The sequence below is a fragment of the Salvelinus namaycush genome, chromosome 15 (genome assembly GCF_016432855.1).
Source record: "Salvelinus namaycush isolate Seneca chromosome 15, SaNama_1.0, whole genome shotgun sequence".
In the NCBI taxonomy this organism is placed as follows: Eukaryota; Metazoa; Chordata; class Actinopteri; order Salmoniformes; family Salmonidae; genus Salvelinus; species Salvelinus namaycush.
In genome coordinates this window covers 27,059,989-27,073,683 of record NC_052321.1, presented here as the reverse complement: position 1 = coordinate 27,073,683, position 13,695 = coordinate 27,059,989, and the positions used below count along the sequence as shown (strand labels likewise).

Below are 13,695 nucleotides of genomic sequence, written 5' to 3'. Positions count from 1 at the left end.
GCAACTATTTTACAGCCAAGATATTTGATATGGCTATGAGATATGGAGTGGTGTGTGTGAAATGCGTACCGGCCATTGCGAGAGCATATGCCTATAGGTCTTGTGTAGTAGGCTACAACTGCAAAGTTATTTTAGGACATTACATTTACTGTTGTATGAATGCATGACTACTAGCAGTGGGTATTATATTTAGAGTAGGCAATCTAGTTAATGTGTTTTGAGTTTCCATTTTCCCCAAATCAATTAGTTTGATATTAGTTGGTGCACATAAAGACGTATGTAATTCCTCTCTATTGAACAAAAAAATCTGGAGTCCTATTTGGACAGTAGACTATAGCAACTATAGTCTAATTGTCAACCCAAAATTCACGACAATCACTGGATTAGGTTGCACATCAAAATACTGTATCTTCAATCAGGCATTCCTGCTTGGACGTGTTAGATAACTTAATTATTTCATACCTCAGTAGTCTTTATTATACTTCTTAATAAAGAATGAATTACTTTACAAGATGAAGACTTATGATTTGGGTCTGACTAAATCACGGGCTGTTGCCACCAACTGTACAAAGTAGTGGCACCAGTGACACCAAAATGTTAGTCTGGAGCCCTGTAATACACTCTTTAGGGAAATAAAGGGTTCTTCGGCTGTCCCCATATGAGATCCCTTTTTGGTTCCAGGTAAAACCATTTTTGGTTTCAGGTAGAACCCGTTTGGGTTCTATGTAGAACCCTCTGTGGAAAGGGTCCTACCTGGAACCAAAAAGGGTTATCTTATGGGGACAGCCGAAGAACAATTTTAGGTTCTAGATAGCACCTCTTTTTTCTAAGAGTAGTAATTAACACTTAGGGTAGGTGTTGATTCAGGGGGAACACATATGACAGGGACTAATTTCTATTAGGTATTAGGCTTAAAGCTGCATTATGTAACTTTTTGGGCGACCCGACCAAATAAAGATAGCAATGTGAGTTATTGATCTGTCTTTCTCATTGAAAGCAAGTCTAAGAAGCGGTAGATTTGTTCTATGTTCACTATTTCTATGCTTCTTGTTCTTATGTTTAGTTTTTGCGTCTTTTACTTTCTTTTGTACACCAGCTTCAAACAGCTGAAAATACAATAATTTTGTTTTTGGAAAATATATTTCACAGCAGTTTAAATGGTAGAATGATTCCCTACACTGCACTTGCTTGTTTTATCACATAAACTGAAATTAGGTGAACTATTATCTATTTTAGCAACCAGGAAATGACAGAGTGATTTTTGCAGTGCAGTTTTAAGCAGACAGACAGAGAACAAGAAGAAGCATAGAGTGACAGCAACAAAAAAATATGCTGAAACAGACAGCACAACAGGGAGGAACACAAAATGGCTAGAGCAGAGGCGCACAGTGATGTGGGCTGGTGTGGATAAAATGCCAGGGCAGAATTCGTGTCCCAGTCCGCCCCTGAATGCATTCATTGACGAATATTTGCCCCATATTCTAATAATTCACCACATGGTGAAACTTGCAGTGAAACTTGCACTCATGTAGATCTGAAATAATTGGATGGTGAAATTTGCCAGCCAGCCAGGATTGCAAGGCGAAGCAATTCAGGCGTTCTTGAAAGTCATGACAAGCCGTGCCCTGCAAAGAAACGTGTTTATAGTTGAAAAATTGATTTGGCAAGCAGTGTAGAGTGGAGCCTTATAGTTACGTGCTTTATTCAATTTTTCTCAATAAGGAAAGTTCGACAAAATAATCCACCCTTGTTGAACGATACAAATGTTGTCGACCTTTAGAAAATGTATCCTATATCCGACGTTTCCATTACACATGTCGCAATGATTTAGTTTTTTTGCGACATTGCTTTTGTCGAATTAACCTGGGGCAATGGAAACCTGCCAAAGGAAGAGCGTGATGCAGTATCTTTTCTATTTCCAATCAAATTGTTCATCCCTTGCTATCGTCAGCGCGGGTACGAGGCACCTGTCATTTGATTGGTCCGTAGTGATGCTGCTTCCATTTAATAATTTGAACCCCGGGTGAAGGAGGTGTGTCTTCAGCGACAGTACACGCCTCTTACATAAAAGTCATTTCAACTAGTCAGGATATCAGATGGGCAAAAATACTTGAGGGTTGTTTGTTTCACTAAGGTCACGGCTCCGCTTCGATTTCTACTCTCTAAAAAACGCTTGCGTTTAATCTTCTTGTGACAGGCGTTCCGTTGTGGGGGAAATATACCATCAATATCAGATTAATTCCTTGATCATCAGAATCAACTGCAGGTGTGAATTCATGTCTGTATATTCTCCCCAAATATACTGGTAAGTATTATTTTTGTAATGATTTTTTTTTTTAAATTACACCTGCGATTTAATGACTTCTATGTTGCGGATTTTTTTTACATTTTTTTTACAGAATTTCATTGTGATTTTTAGCATTGTTTTTATATTTGCTAATGGGTATAGTCAAGATAACTACGATTTTCCTTTTTTTATGTAAATCGTCAAAAGAAGCTAGGCTATTTACTCCTTCAAACAATCACACATGCACTCTTGAATGTGTCAAAGTGCAGTTAGTGGATTTTTTTTTTTCACAACGTGTAATCCACTTGAAAGAGAGCAGATCGCAAACAAAGCACTGCTCTGTTTTTCACATGGTGACAGGTGTCAGGTGGCCCACCAAGACTGTCTATCCAGGTGTGTCTGAGGATCACCTTTTTTCCTTTCACAAGGGGACATATATGGGCAACCCAATGTTTTCACGTTGCTATGGGAGCATTGAGATGCAATAGCTTTTAGTCAGACTACATACAATTGCAGAAGTAAGAACATAACATGAGCTTACCTTGGTTTCTCGGCAAGCAAAGATGCAACAATATGAGTGTTAAACCATATGTAAGACTGTATCACATCATTTGACCTTTAGTGGTTGGACTACTGACCTTTATTGGCAGGCTACTGTGGTAGGGTGCTATAGAGGAAGATGGAATGACCCTCTTACCCATTCACAGTCGGTCCATCACCTAGAGGAGGCTTGTGACTCAATCTCTCCATTTTACTGTGTACTCCTACCTCTATATAGGCTAGTAACATTGCATCTAGGTTAAGAAGACTTTGTCCAAAAACTTCATGCAAGACTTTGTTTTGCTTCTGTTTTTGTTTTTTTACCTCTGCAAGTCTCGGTTTGCCTGCACCAGGAAGTGAAGACCCGACCCTGTTACTTACTGTAACCACAAAGCTTCTCGTCTGCGCTTTCAGTGTGCTTCTCTGTTCTTCAGAGAATCTGCTACATGGGGGATCCTTTTGCTTAGATCTCTTGATTATTGTTTCCTCATGCATTGCTACCTAATGTAGTACTTCTCTGTTCCTTTTTCAAAATGTTTAGTTGTGTTTCAGGTTGATAAAATCATGAATTATATAACTGCAGTCCAATGGGAGGCATTTGATAGCTTTCCATGTTTTGCCATGGGCAGTTGTTGCATTTGTAGGTGTTACACTTGTATTTTTTTTTAAACAAGAACATGTCATTCTCCTATAAATTGATCAGGTCATCATGGACTAAATGCCTCTATTGTGGCATCTTTTAAGAAAAACATGTGGCATGGCAATATGTCATCAAGTTGAGTTGGAAGTAAACATGAGATAAACATAAGCTTCTTCTGCCCAGCCAGTAACACAGTAAGTGTTTCCTGTATTCTGAGAAGGCTGAGCTCCATAAAGCAGCCTATGGACTAAAGCGGTGATCAGGACATGGCCCATTCATTCCAACATGTTTCAGAGAGAGTGATGCTGGCCCCCTCCCACCCCCTACACACCTACAGGTTGTGACTTGGCCACCAGGCAGCGATGGCATGGAATGTCAGCAGCTGCTTCGTGTTGTCGCCCCTGCACCTCAGATTTATGATGCGCGTAGCATTGGGAGGAGTAGAGGGGAAACCATGTCAATTATGCAACATGTAATATCCCATCCTGTGCACTGAGTCGCATTGCTATGGGGATATATGTTTGTTCTCCATCAGCACCTTGGGTGAGCATGGGTAGACGACTTGGTAGACAACTTGGCAGGAACTATGTACCCACAGACAGACCTTCACAAATGTGCCATAATGATTCCCAAAAGCCCATCTAGATTGAAATAATCCCCTCACTTGGCCTATATCTTTTAAAAATGCAGCAGGTGACCTCTGATCCTTCGTTTTTTATTTGTTTAGCCTGGACACGTGTCAGTCTGAGATGTGTCTCATGCCCATGCCAGACCTCTGACTGGAATTGGTCTAAGGCTGGCATTAGCCCATATGAGCATGTGACTATGTACAGTATGTAGGCCTAGATGTTCCTGTGGACAGTGCTAAAGAGGGTCACTGTAGTGCCTGATCATGTCACATGCCGATTGAAGATGGGATGACAAGTCCAGCCAAAAGTTCTACTTGGCAATACTACTACAGACTTAAACCTTGTGAAATTACCTGAATGGGCCTGGTCAGTCAGAAAGCAGCCATCCCAGGTCAATCCTGGTGAATAATTTAAGATCCTAGGTCAAATCTGGACTGCACGTTTTGAGTATATTTGGAGTGCCGTGACTGATCTTTGGCAGTGGGCGTTTTAGACAGAGGGTTTGAGGTGCCCTTATAGAATAAATGTGTACTTGGATGGGTCCTGCTAGGGTAGAAGTAGGAATGCAAGACATTTGGTCTCTTGGCCTCTGAATTAGTTGACACAATGGCTGCAAACTTAACTGGAAGTGTTTCCTATCTGCATCCCTGACGCGAGCCTGTGGTAATCCATTATCCTCATCAATTTGAAGCCTCTTGATTATACTTAGCATGGTTGCTTGAGGCAGACATTTCAACAAAAAAGGACACATTGCGTAACCTCGAGCAGACACATTATATCTAAATGTATTTGAGTGGTATGTTCTCTCCCCGAGTCGAATTGTTACGTGTGCTCCTCCACTTCCTTGTCATTGTGCCCCTTTAGGTTTTATTAGGCTGACGTTCTGTTATTCTTAGCTGAGCAGGATGTTTGTACGATCCCAGAGCAGAAATATGACTGGCAAAAGCAGTGTTTATCTTTCTCCCCTCTCTTCTGCACAGGTCTGTACTGTCACCGCTCTGTGTCCATGCGTCTCTGGCTTACACTATGTCACTCTCTCCCCTCTCAAGAATGAAATGGGTTCAAGAGCATGTCTTTGCTGACAATTTTTTTCTTACACTCAACCTTGCATATCCTTTGGACTAGTTTTTATTTGTAGATTTCCGGCTGATGTCGTCACCGACTTGATTGACTTGTAAAAGTACCAGATGATTCCAGAAACCTATTCTGCCCTTTGGTCTTGGCTTGTGCGTTTCCCCTGTGGCTCCCACCTGCACAAAATTATTTTAGCTTCTCCCAATTTGTATGTGACACATGGTATGCAAACTTGGGAATGGAAATATTGATTGATTAACAGCAGTAGCCATTGCTTCGGGGTGTGGCAATGCACATGTTGCTCTGTAAATAGATTTTTCGTGCGCATTTCTGCTTTTCAGTTTGAAGCCATTGAGACTCTTTCTGACAGATTCAGAATAGATGAACACTTTATTGTATATGGGATTTGTTCCTTATCCTAAAGAATGTATACATCTGCCTCGGTCCTATATTATGGTACCAAAAGGCTTAGACTTTCTACATGAAAGTGATGTTGGAAAATGTGGATGACCTAGGGCCTTTATTTACAGTTATTGGATTGACAGAAGTTTTAAAGATTTTTATCTGGAACTTAATCCCTGTACATCGAAATACTGGATGTTGAGCTCCACTTGTTTTTTGCCAGTCAGAGTATGTGAATTTTTTTATTTTGGTGCTTTCTAAACTGCCGTCACTGACGTGTTCTTTTGATGGAAAGTCTTGATTCCCATTGCAGACTGTCTTAATGTTACTGTGCAGGGATTAATAGTTTCTTGAATGATGATAAACGTGGACGTCTTGGAAAGAAGAACTCAACAAAGCAGTGAAGTAACATGAGAGAGTGGCAAACTATGAGTCATAGGAAACAGCTCTATTTTTGCCCACAACCTCTTATGGTGAAAACGTTTCATGCTCCGATCACAGAATGTTCACAAATCGAGAGGTGCCACTTTTTTAATTTCTTCATAAAGGGAGTCTGGAAGTCTGGGGTTCACAGCTCAGGGTCTTCTCTGAAATTGTACACAGGATTACTGTCAAAATACCTCTGGGGAAACTTGACAAGTATTGGGAAAATATATATTTTAATTTGAGATGATAAAGAATTTAGGCTCCTTTTTTAAGTGCACTTCATAGGTTTACCTAAAATGTTTTACTGGTCATGTCTAGAGTATGTCGAAATGGCTAACCACTTAACTTTCCATCGTCTCTAAAATAAACATGTTTTATATATATTCAGGGTTAAAAGTAGGTTAATGGCACCCAATGTTCTACTTTTTTGTGGAAACAAATGACTGACTTGTTATATTTGGACCAAGTATGTGCTTGTGCTGCTCATCTGATGCAGGTGGTCATCTACAGTATGTTCTGTTTCCTGTCCCAGTTGTAGTTGTCCTATAGTGGGTTGACCACCCTGACCAATAGTCCTGTGGACGCTGACCACTGTGCCACCAGGCTTTAAATAGAAAGCGTGAGAAGAACGCTCTGCTCGGCTGACATCTTGGTTCTCAAACATCCCAAGAATAACTTTTCCTCCCACAAAGTGCCTCAGTTCAATCCCACTGTTAAGTCATTTCTTAGTGCTTCAGCATGTACAGTGCACTGAAGTGGATAAACAACATCTTGTTGCTTCAACTAAAATGGAAAGTTCTGTGAACCTTTTGATGTAACCGAGGGTATTGGGTCTGTCCCGTGTTATGGGTTCCAGTCAAATTGCACTGCACGCCCACAATGCATTCTTGCTATGACTGTCCCCTCACTGCTAGTTAAATCATACCTCATCTTGTATGAAGACATGGCTACTCAATGCAAACCACATCTTGGTGGTGGTGTAGCTTTGCTGTGCACTACATTTATGCTGCATAGTCTGTCAGTGGTCAGACTAAATATAAACAACTGCATGCATACAGACCAAACAGAAGACTGAACAAGGCTTATGCGTAGCTTTTTCATTGCAAACACAATACCAAAGGGCCTTATCTCATGCACATCAACTACATAAAAGTCATACTCGGTCATCTCACTAAATGGACTGGATGAATTTGCATATTACTTCCCAAAGTAATAGCTACACGTAAATTATATTACACCAACCTATCAGTTCTTCATTGTGCAGCCTTGTACAGCACCATTATTGGGACACATGTACCTGCTCTGTGTAATGCTCCTCAGTGTGAAAGTTTGGGACTAACAGTAGATCCTGAATGGTGGAATAACCCAGTTCTTTCCCCTATGTCTCTCTCCAGCCCAGTGTTTGTGCCGAGCGGAGACATGACTGAGGTGATGATCAGTAGCACCCCCATGGAGGACATGAGGCTTAGCCCCAGCAAGGACCGGCTCTCCTTCCAGGTAACACGCACACACAAGTTCAAGTTTCCACTTTGTTGTCCCAGAGGGGAATTGGTTTGCTGCTAGATCATGGTCCATAAGGGAAGGGGAGGGGAGGGGAGGGGGGTGGGGGCAGCAGAGGGTGTAGTAGTTTTTAATTGGTGTATGTCACTGTTCAAATGTCCCCACCACTATTAGTAACCCTCTGAACAAAAGGATGGATTAGGGACAGCCAAGGCTGTTTGTTCCATTATAGCTCTTACTGTAAGCAGCTCACCCAGGGGACTATGGGTAAGGAGTGGTTTGTTTTCCAATCAGGAGGTCTAATCATCAGCGTTATTGTTGCAAGTTATGCAAACAAAACCTTTTTTAGGAATTTAGGGGAGCTGTTTAAGGAAAGGGTAATGGTGTGGTGGAATAATTTGTATTTGCCTTGTGGTGGGGAGGAGTGCAGCTTTGCACGGAGTTAGAGATGATTGCAAAGACTTTAAAAACATGCAAAGGAAATGAATAGGAGTTTGTAGAATCGCAATGTCACAACCCACAGAGAGGCAACTTTCTGAATAGCAAGCCATCAGGTGGCCTTGACAAGTTTGATTTGTTTCCGCTGCTTCTGTTTATTACTGGCGGGTCAATGGCTCATCTCTGGAAACAAACAATCAGGGTCATATTAAGGCCAACCCACTCCTTTATGATGGTCTGTGACTGTATGTGTCAGAGTTGACCCAGAGGATGCAGACTGACCCTGTAGGAAGGTGGGCTGCCTGCCCCTCACCATTTACACACCAGCTGTGTGTCTGTCCTGTGAGTATAAGGAAGGAGGTGGTGAAGGTCTCTTCTCTGCCCATGAGGATGGACAGACAGCTGGGTGATTAACAGTTAACTGCTTCCTCCTCCAAATTTGTTGGCTTTGGTCCAATTTGTGAGTCCATCACCTGCATGCCAGCTGTGTTTCTGCAAGGCAACATGGCATTTATCGCTGAAAGAGTGATGTAAGGAATGCAGTTTTACAGAGCAGAGGAACTGGAGGTTGATTATGTTACGGAGGTGAGAGTTTCTCTGTGGCAGCTTCAATTGGTGTTCGAGTCAGCGCTGGAGTGATTCCTGATCCACCCCCCCACCGCTACAACCCAAAATAGCTGCCATTGTGCCTCGCTGGCGACGCGTTGCCGTTTCCTGTCGCTGGAAGTAAAACAAGCTGTGACGTGTTTGCTGGTGGTCTTATAGCAAGGTTAATCTCTGCCCAAATCCCCTCGGTGATGACGCATAGACATTAGCAACTCAGGCAAGGAGATACGCACACATGCACTAACACACACACACATATACTCACCATCTCTCAGACCTGCACTAACATACACGTACTCACTTAAACACACATGCACTGACTAACACACATGCTCACACTCTCACATACCCACACACCATAGGAGGCTGAGGGGAGGACGGCTTATGATAAAGGCTAGATTGGAGTGAATGTGACGGTATCAACCACATGAAAACCACGTGTTTGATACCGTTCCATGTATTCCGTTCCAGCCATTACTAGGAGCCCATCTAAACATACTGAAACACAGCCGTTTTCAGAACATTTTGTTCCTCTCTTTCTCTCATCATCCCCCTCTCATTGTATTCAGGGAGACTTGGACACAGCTGGACCCTCTTTCTCTCCCAGCCACTCTCTCCCCCTCCCTCTCTTCCTCCCCCTCACACTCTCTCCGTCTATCCTTCTCAGCCTCATCTAATGCTTTCTTTCCACTGTGCTTTTTGCCCAGACAGCGACATCGCTTTCCCCTTCCAATGTCTCCCACTGAAATATGCAGATCTAAAAATATTCTTCCACTTTATCCAAACATAAAAAATGCTGTTCTTGGACCAGGAAAGGCTTTTTTCTTCTTTTTTTGTTGTTGACATTTCTCTTGTCTTGAGAGCAAAAGGAAGGCAGGGAATGCATGTCATCTCTCATGCCCTTCATTTTATATTCCAAAAAATCAGCAAGTCTGGCATTGCACACCCACAATGCATTTGGGTCTAGGTTTCACTGCTTTTTTAATGATTTTTGTCAACCCATTGCTTAGCTTTCAGTATCATCAGGGTATTGGTTGTTATTTAGTCATCCTGTCACAGAGTAAGTAAGCATTTAATTGTACTGTGTATCCTGTGCATATATGACAAATTAACTTGACAATATCTATCACCTTGATTTCTTTTGGTTAAGTTATTAGTAAGGTCTACGTCCTTAAAGTGTGCTTGTTTTTTTGTTTCTTGACGATAACAGACTTGCTGTAGGTTTTCAATGCTATGACTTGCTCTTGTATAATCTCCCCATTTGTCAGTCACACGGGGTTGGATAACAAGTTGTAAGCACTTAAAAGCAGCTTTGGCACCATGCCTTCCAAAGCTGTAAAATGTAGCACGATGCCACATGAAAAACTGTGACCAGACCCAAGGACACCCAGGACTTTAAGTGTGTTTTTGTGCTTTCCTCAGATCTTTCCAGACCCCTCAGACTTCGAGCGCTGCTGTAAGCTGAAAGACCGCCTGCCCTCCATCGTAGTGGAGCCCACGGAGGGGGAAGTGGAGAGCGGTGAGCTGCGTTGGCCTCCTGAGGAATTCATTGTCAGTGAAGAAGAGGAGAAGGAGAACCATGACAAAAGCCAAACTGGACAGCCAATGCAGAACAACCAGGACTAGAGGCCAAACGACAGACCCTACTCCCACCTACATCCCACTCGCACTTAACCACTCACTGAGTGACTAGGGGCATACATGTCAGTGATGCTCACTTTCCTTCCCTTGACACCAAAGCATCACTCTCAAGAGAAGCAATATGCATGCTTTACCTTATCTACTTTTTGGATTTCACCTCTGTTGCTTAACCACACACACACACACCATATGTATGAAAATACACACACACCATATGTATGAAAATACACACACACACCAAGCACCCCTGTGTCTCACCCTAAAATGGAGGTCCAGTAAAACGGTGGCAGCTCAGTGTTCCATGGACAGATCTAGTACTGCAGGAGACTACAATTCCCACGCCATTTGCCAAATCTGCTGGCCACATGACTCCAGAGACTCCTTATACCCAGAGACTACTGCTTTGGTACGCAAGTGGATTTCTGTTTTTCATACCTTCCTTCGATATATGGATTGAAATGTACATGACTACGATTGCCATTGCCGTCTGTGGATCTCATAGTCTGTCTTTAAAAGTCTTGTGCGTATGTTGGTGGGGTTTGTTTTGTTCGTTTCGGTGGATTGTGATGACTGACAGGAAGTAGGGGTTACTGTGAACAACACAAAGAGACCGTTAGTCTCCATTGGGCAAAGGAGTAACTTTTACACTGAGATGGAAAGAGAGGGAACTCTTCCCTACTTCTATAAAAGTTCATTATATGTACAGTATAATATGAACTCTGGTTGTGCACTGAAACGCTCATCTGCTTTGTTTTTTTCCCTTGTCTTGTCCCCCCTGATGACATTTGATAAGTATTGGAAGGGGGGGGGGGGAATTAGTCAATATGAATCAATATATTTTTTTAGATGTAGTGATTAAAACCAACAATGTCACTAAAATAGACAGACTCAGTGAAGGACATTTTTGCCCTCAGAGCCAATACCTGAGGTTATTGTTGATTGGTTTATTTTGTTATTGTCACGAAACATTCATGAGACTGAAATTAGTTCTAAGTGATTCTCACCAGAGCGCCGAGTTCACTGATCTCATCTTCACTGATCAGCCATTATGTCACCCTCAACCAGTAAGGTATATCACGATGCAGGGCCAGGGACTTGGCCAGCTACCTCTTGTACATTTCTGTACAACTCCCAATTTTCCAGTTCATAAAACAGGCATTGGTTCATGGCAGTGGAGGCTGCTGAGGGGAGGATGGCTCATAATGGCTGGAATGGAGTCAATGAAACTTGTTCTCAACTGGTTAAATAAAGGTGAAATAATAAAAAAATGGAATGGTATAAACTACATGGAAATCACGTTTGTTTGATACCATTCCATTGACTCCATTCCAGACATTATTATGAGCCGTTCCCCCCTCAGCAGCCTCCACTGGTTCATGGACTCTGTTCTCTTACTAACAAGTCATCCACAGTAGCTTCCTTTTATAATCTTAAAAACAGTTACTGGTATCTGTCCGTGTTTTGTTAAAACCAGTTAGTTGACCCTGACTCATAAATTGCCACCTGGTTTGTATGCAATTTGTTAAACTAATGATGTTTTGCCATCTATTTCTCTATTCTACATCACCAGCTGTTCAGCCTTCTTGGAAAGATGTTAAAGGCATGATGTTTGCTGAAAAAAATAAGATACCTTTATGTATTGTTCTGATACTGTATATGAAGCTTTCTGTATGTCTCTCCCTCTGTAAATGGCATTAGGGCTCTGTCCAGAACATCTCCTTTTCTCTCTGCTGTCACCCACAAGTACTGTGCTTTGTTTTTGTAAAGCTCAGGGAGGATAGCTGCCATTTTGCTAATTTTTGTTGTTGTATTTAGATCACTTTACTCTGACGAACAGAGGTTGTAAATAAACATTTGAATTTGCTTCCAACTGTCTGACTGATTCCTTGTGCTATGTCAGAGGTTGCAGAAGCAGATCCAGTGCTATTGAGCAAAATACACTTTCTGGGGAAACCCTATAGTTCATCATTGTTTTCAACAAATGCACTTTTTTTTCTTTTGTTAAATTTTTATTTTATTTATTCCCCTCACCTGCATTGTTTACAGAATCTGGTGCCTTTTGTTTTACTTCCTGTACATCATTGCGTCTCTAGCTTCTTGACATATATATATATATATATATATACAGTTGAAGTCAGACGTTTACATACACCTTAGCCAAATACATTTAAACTCAGTTTTTCACAATTCCTGACATTTAATCCTAGTGAAAATTCCCTGTCTTAGGTCAGGATCACCACTTTATTTTAAGAATGTGAAATGTCAGAATAATAGTGATTTATTTCAGCTTTCATTTCTTTCATCACATTCCCAGTGGGTCAGAAGTTTACATACACTCAATTAGTATTTGGTAGCATTGCCTTCAAATTGTTTAACTTGGGTCAAATGTTTAGGGTAGACTTCCACAAGCTTCCCACAATAAGTTGGGTGAATTTTGGCCCATTTCTCCTGACAGAGCTGGTGTAACTGAGTCAGGTTTGTAGGCCTCCTTGCTCGCACATGCTTTTTCAGTTCTGCCCACAGATTTTCTATGTGATGAAGTCAGGGCTTTGTGATGGCCACTCCAATACCTTGACTTTGTTGTGCTTAAGCCATTTTGCATCAACTTCAGAAGTATGCTTGGGGTCATTGTCCATTTGGAAGACCCATTTGCGACCAAGCTTTAACTTCCTGACTGATGTCTTGAGATGTTGCTTCAATATAGCCACATAATTTTCCATCCTCATGATGCCATCTATATTGTGAAGTGCACAGTCCCTCCTGCAGCAAAGCCCCCACAACATGATGCCACCCCCGTGCTTCACGGTTGGGATGGTGTTCTTTGGCTTGCAAACCTCCCCCTTTTTCCTCCAAACATAACGATGGTCATTATGGCCAAACAGTTCTATTTTTGTTTCATCAGACCAAAGTACATTTCTCCAAAAGTACGATCTTTGTCCCCATGTGCAGTTGCAAACCGTAGTCTGGCTTTTTTTCTGGCGGTTTTGGAGCAGTGGCTTCTTCCTTGCTGAGCGACCTTTCAGGTTATGTCGATATAGGACTCGTTTTACTGTGGATGTAGATACTTTAAAACCTGTTTCCTCCAGCATCTTCACACGGTCCTTTGCTGTTGTTCTGTTCTAAAGTATGTTCACCTCTAAGAGACAGAACGTGTCTCCTTCCTGAGTGGTATGACGGCTGCGTGGTCCCATGGTGTTTATACTTGTGTACTATTCTTTGTACAGATGAACGTGGTACCTTCAGGCATTTGGAAATTGCTCCCAAGGATGAACCAGACTAGTGTAGGTCTACAATTGTTTTTTCTGAGGTCTTGGCTGATTTCTTTTGATTTTCCCATGATGTCAAGCAAAGAGACACTGAGTTTGAAGGTAGGCCTTGAAATACATCCACAGATACACCTCCAATTTACTCAAATTATGTAAATTAGCCTATCAGAAGCTTCTAAAGCCATGATATCATTTTCTGGAATTGTCCAAGCTGTTTAAAGGCACAGTCAACTTAGTGTATGTAAA

At 41.8% G+C, this 13,695-nt stretch overlaps 1 protein-coding gene across 1 annotated transcript; it reads left to right on the top strand.

Annotated features, from left to right (window-relative positions):
- The first annotated feature begins 2,109 nt into the window (after positions 1-2,109).
- Positions 2,110-12,046, top strand: LOC120060388 (protein LBH-like). Its single transcript, XM_039009676.1, has 3 exons — positions 2,110-2,305; positions 7,393-7,495; positions 9,965-12,046. The coding sequence occupies exons 1-3, from the start codon at positions 2,277-2,279 to the stop codon at positions 10,166-10,168; spliced, it is 336 nt and encodes a 111-aa protein (XP_038865604.1). The 5' UTR covers positions 2,110-2,276; the 3' UTR covers positions 10,169-12,046.
- Positions 12,047-13,695: the final 1,649 nt, after the last annotated feature.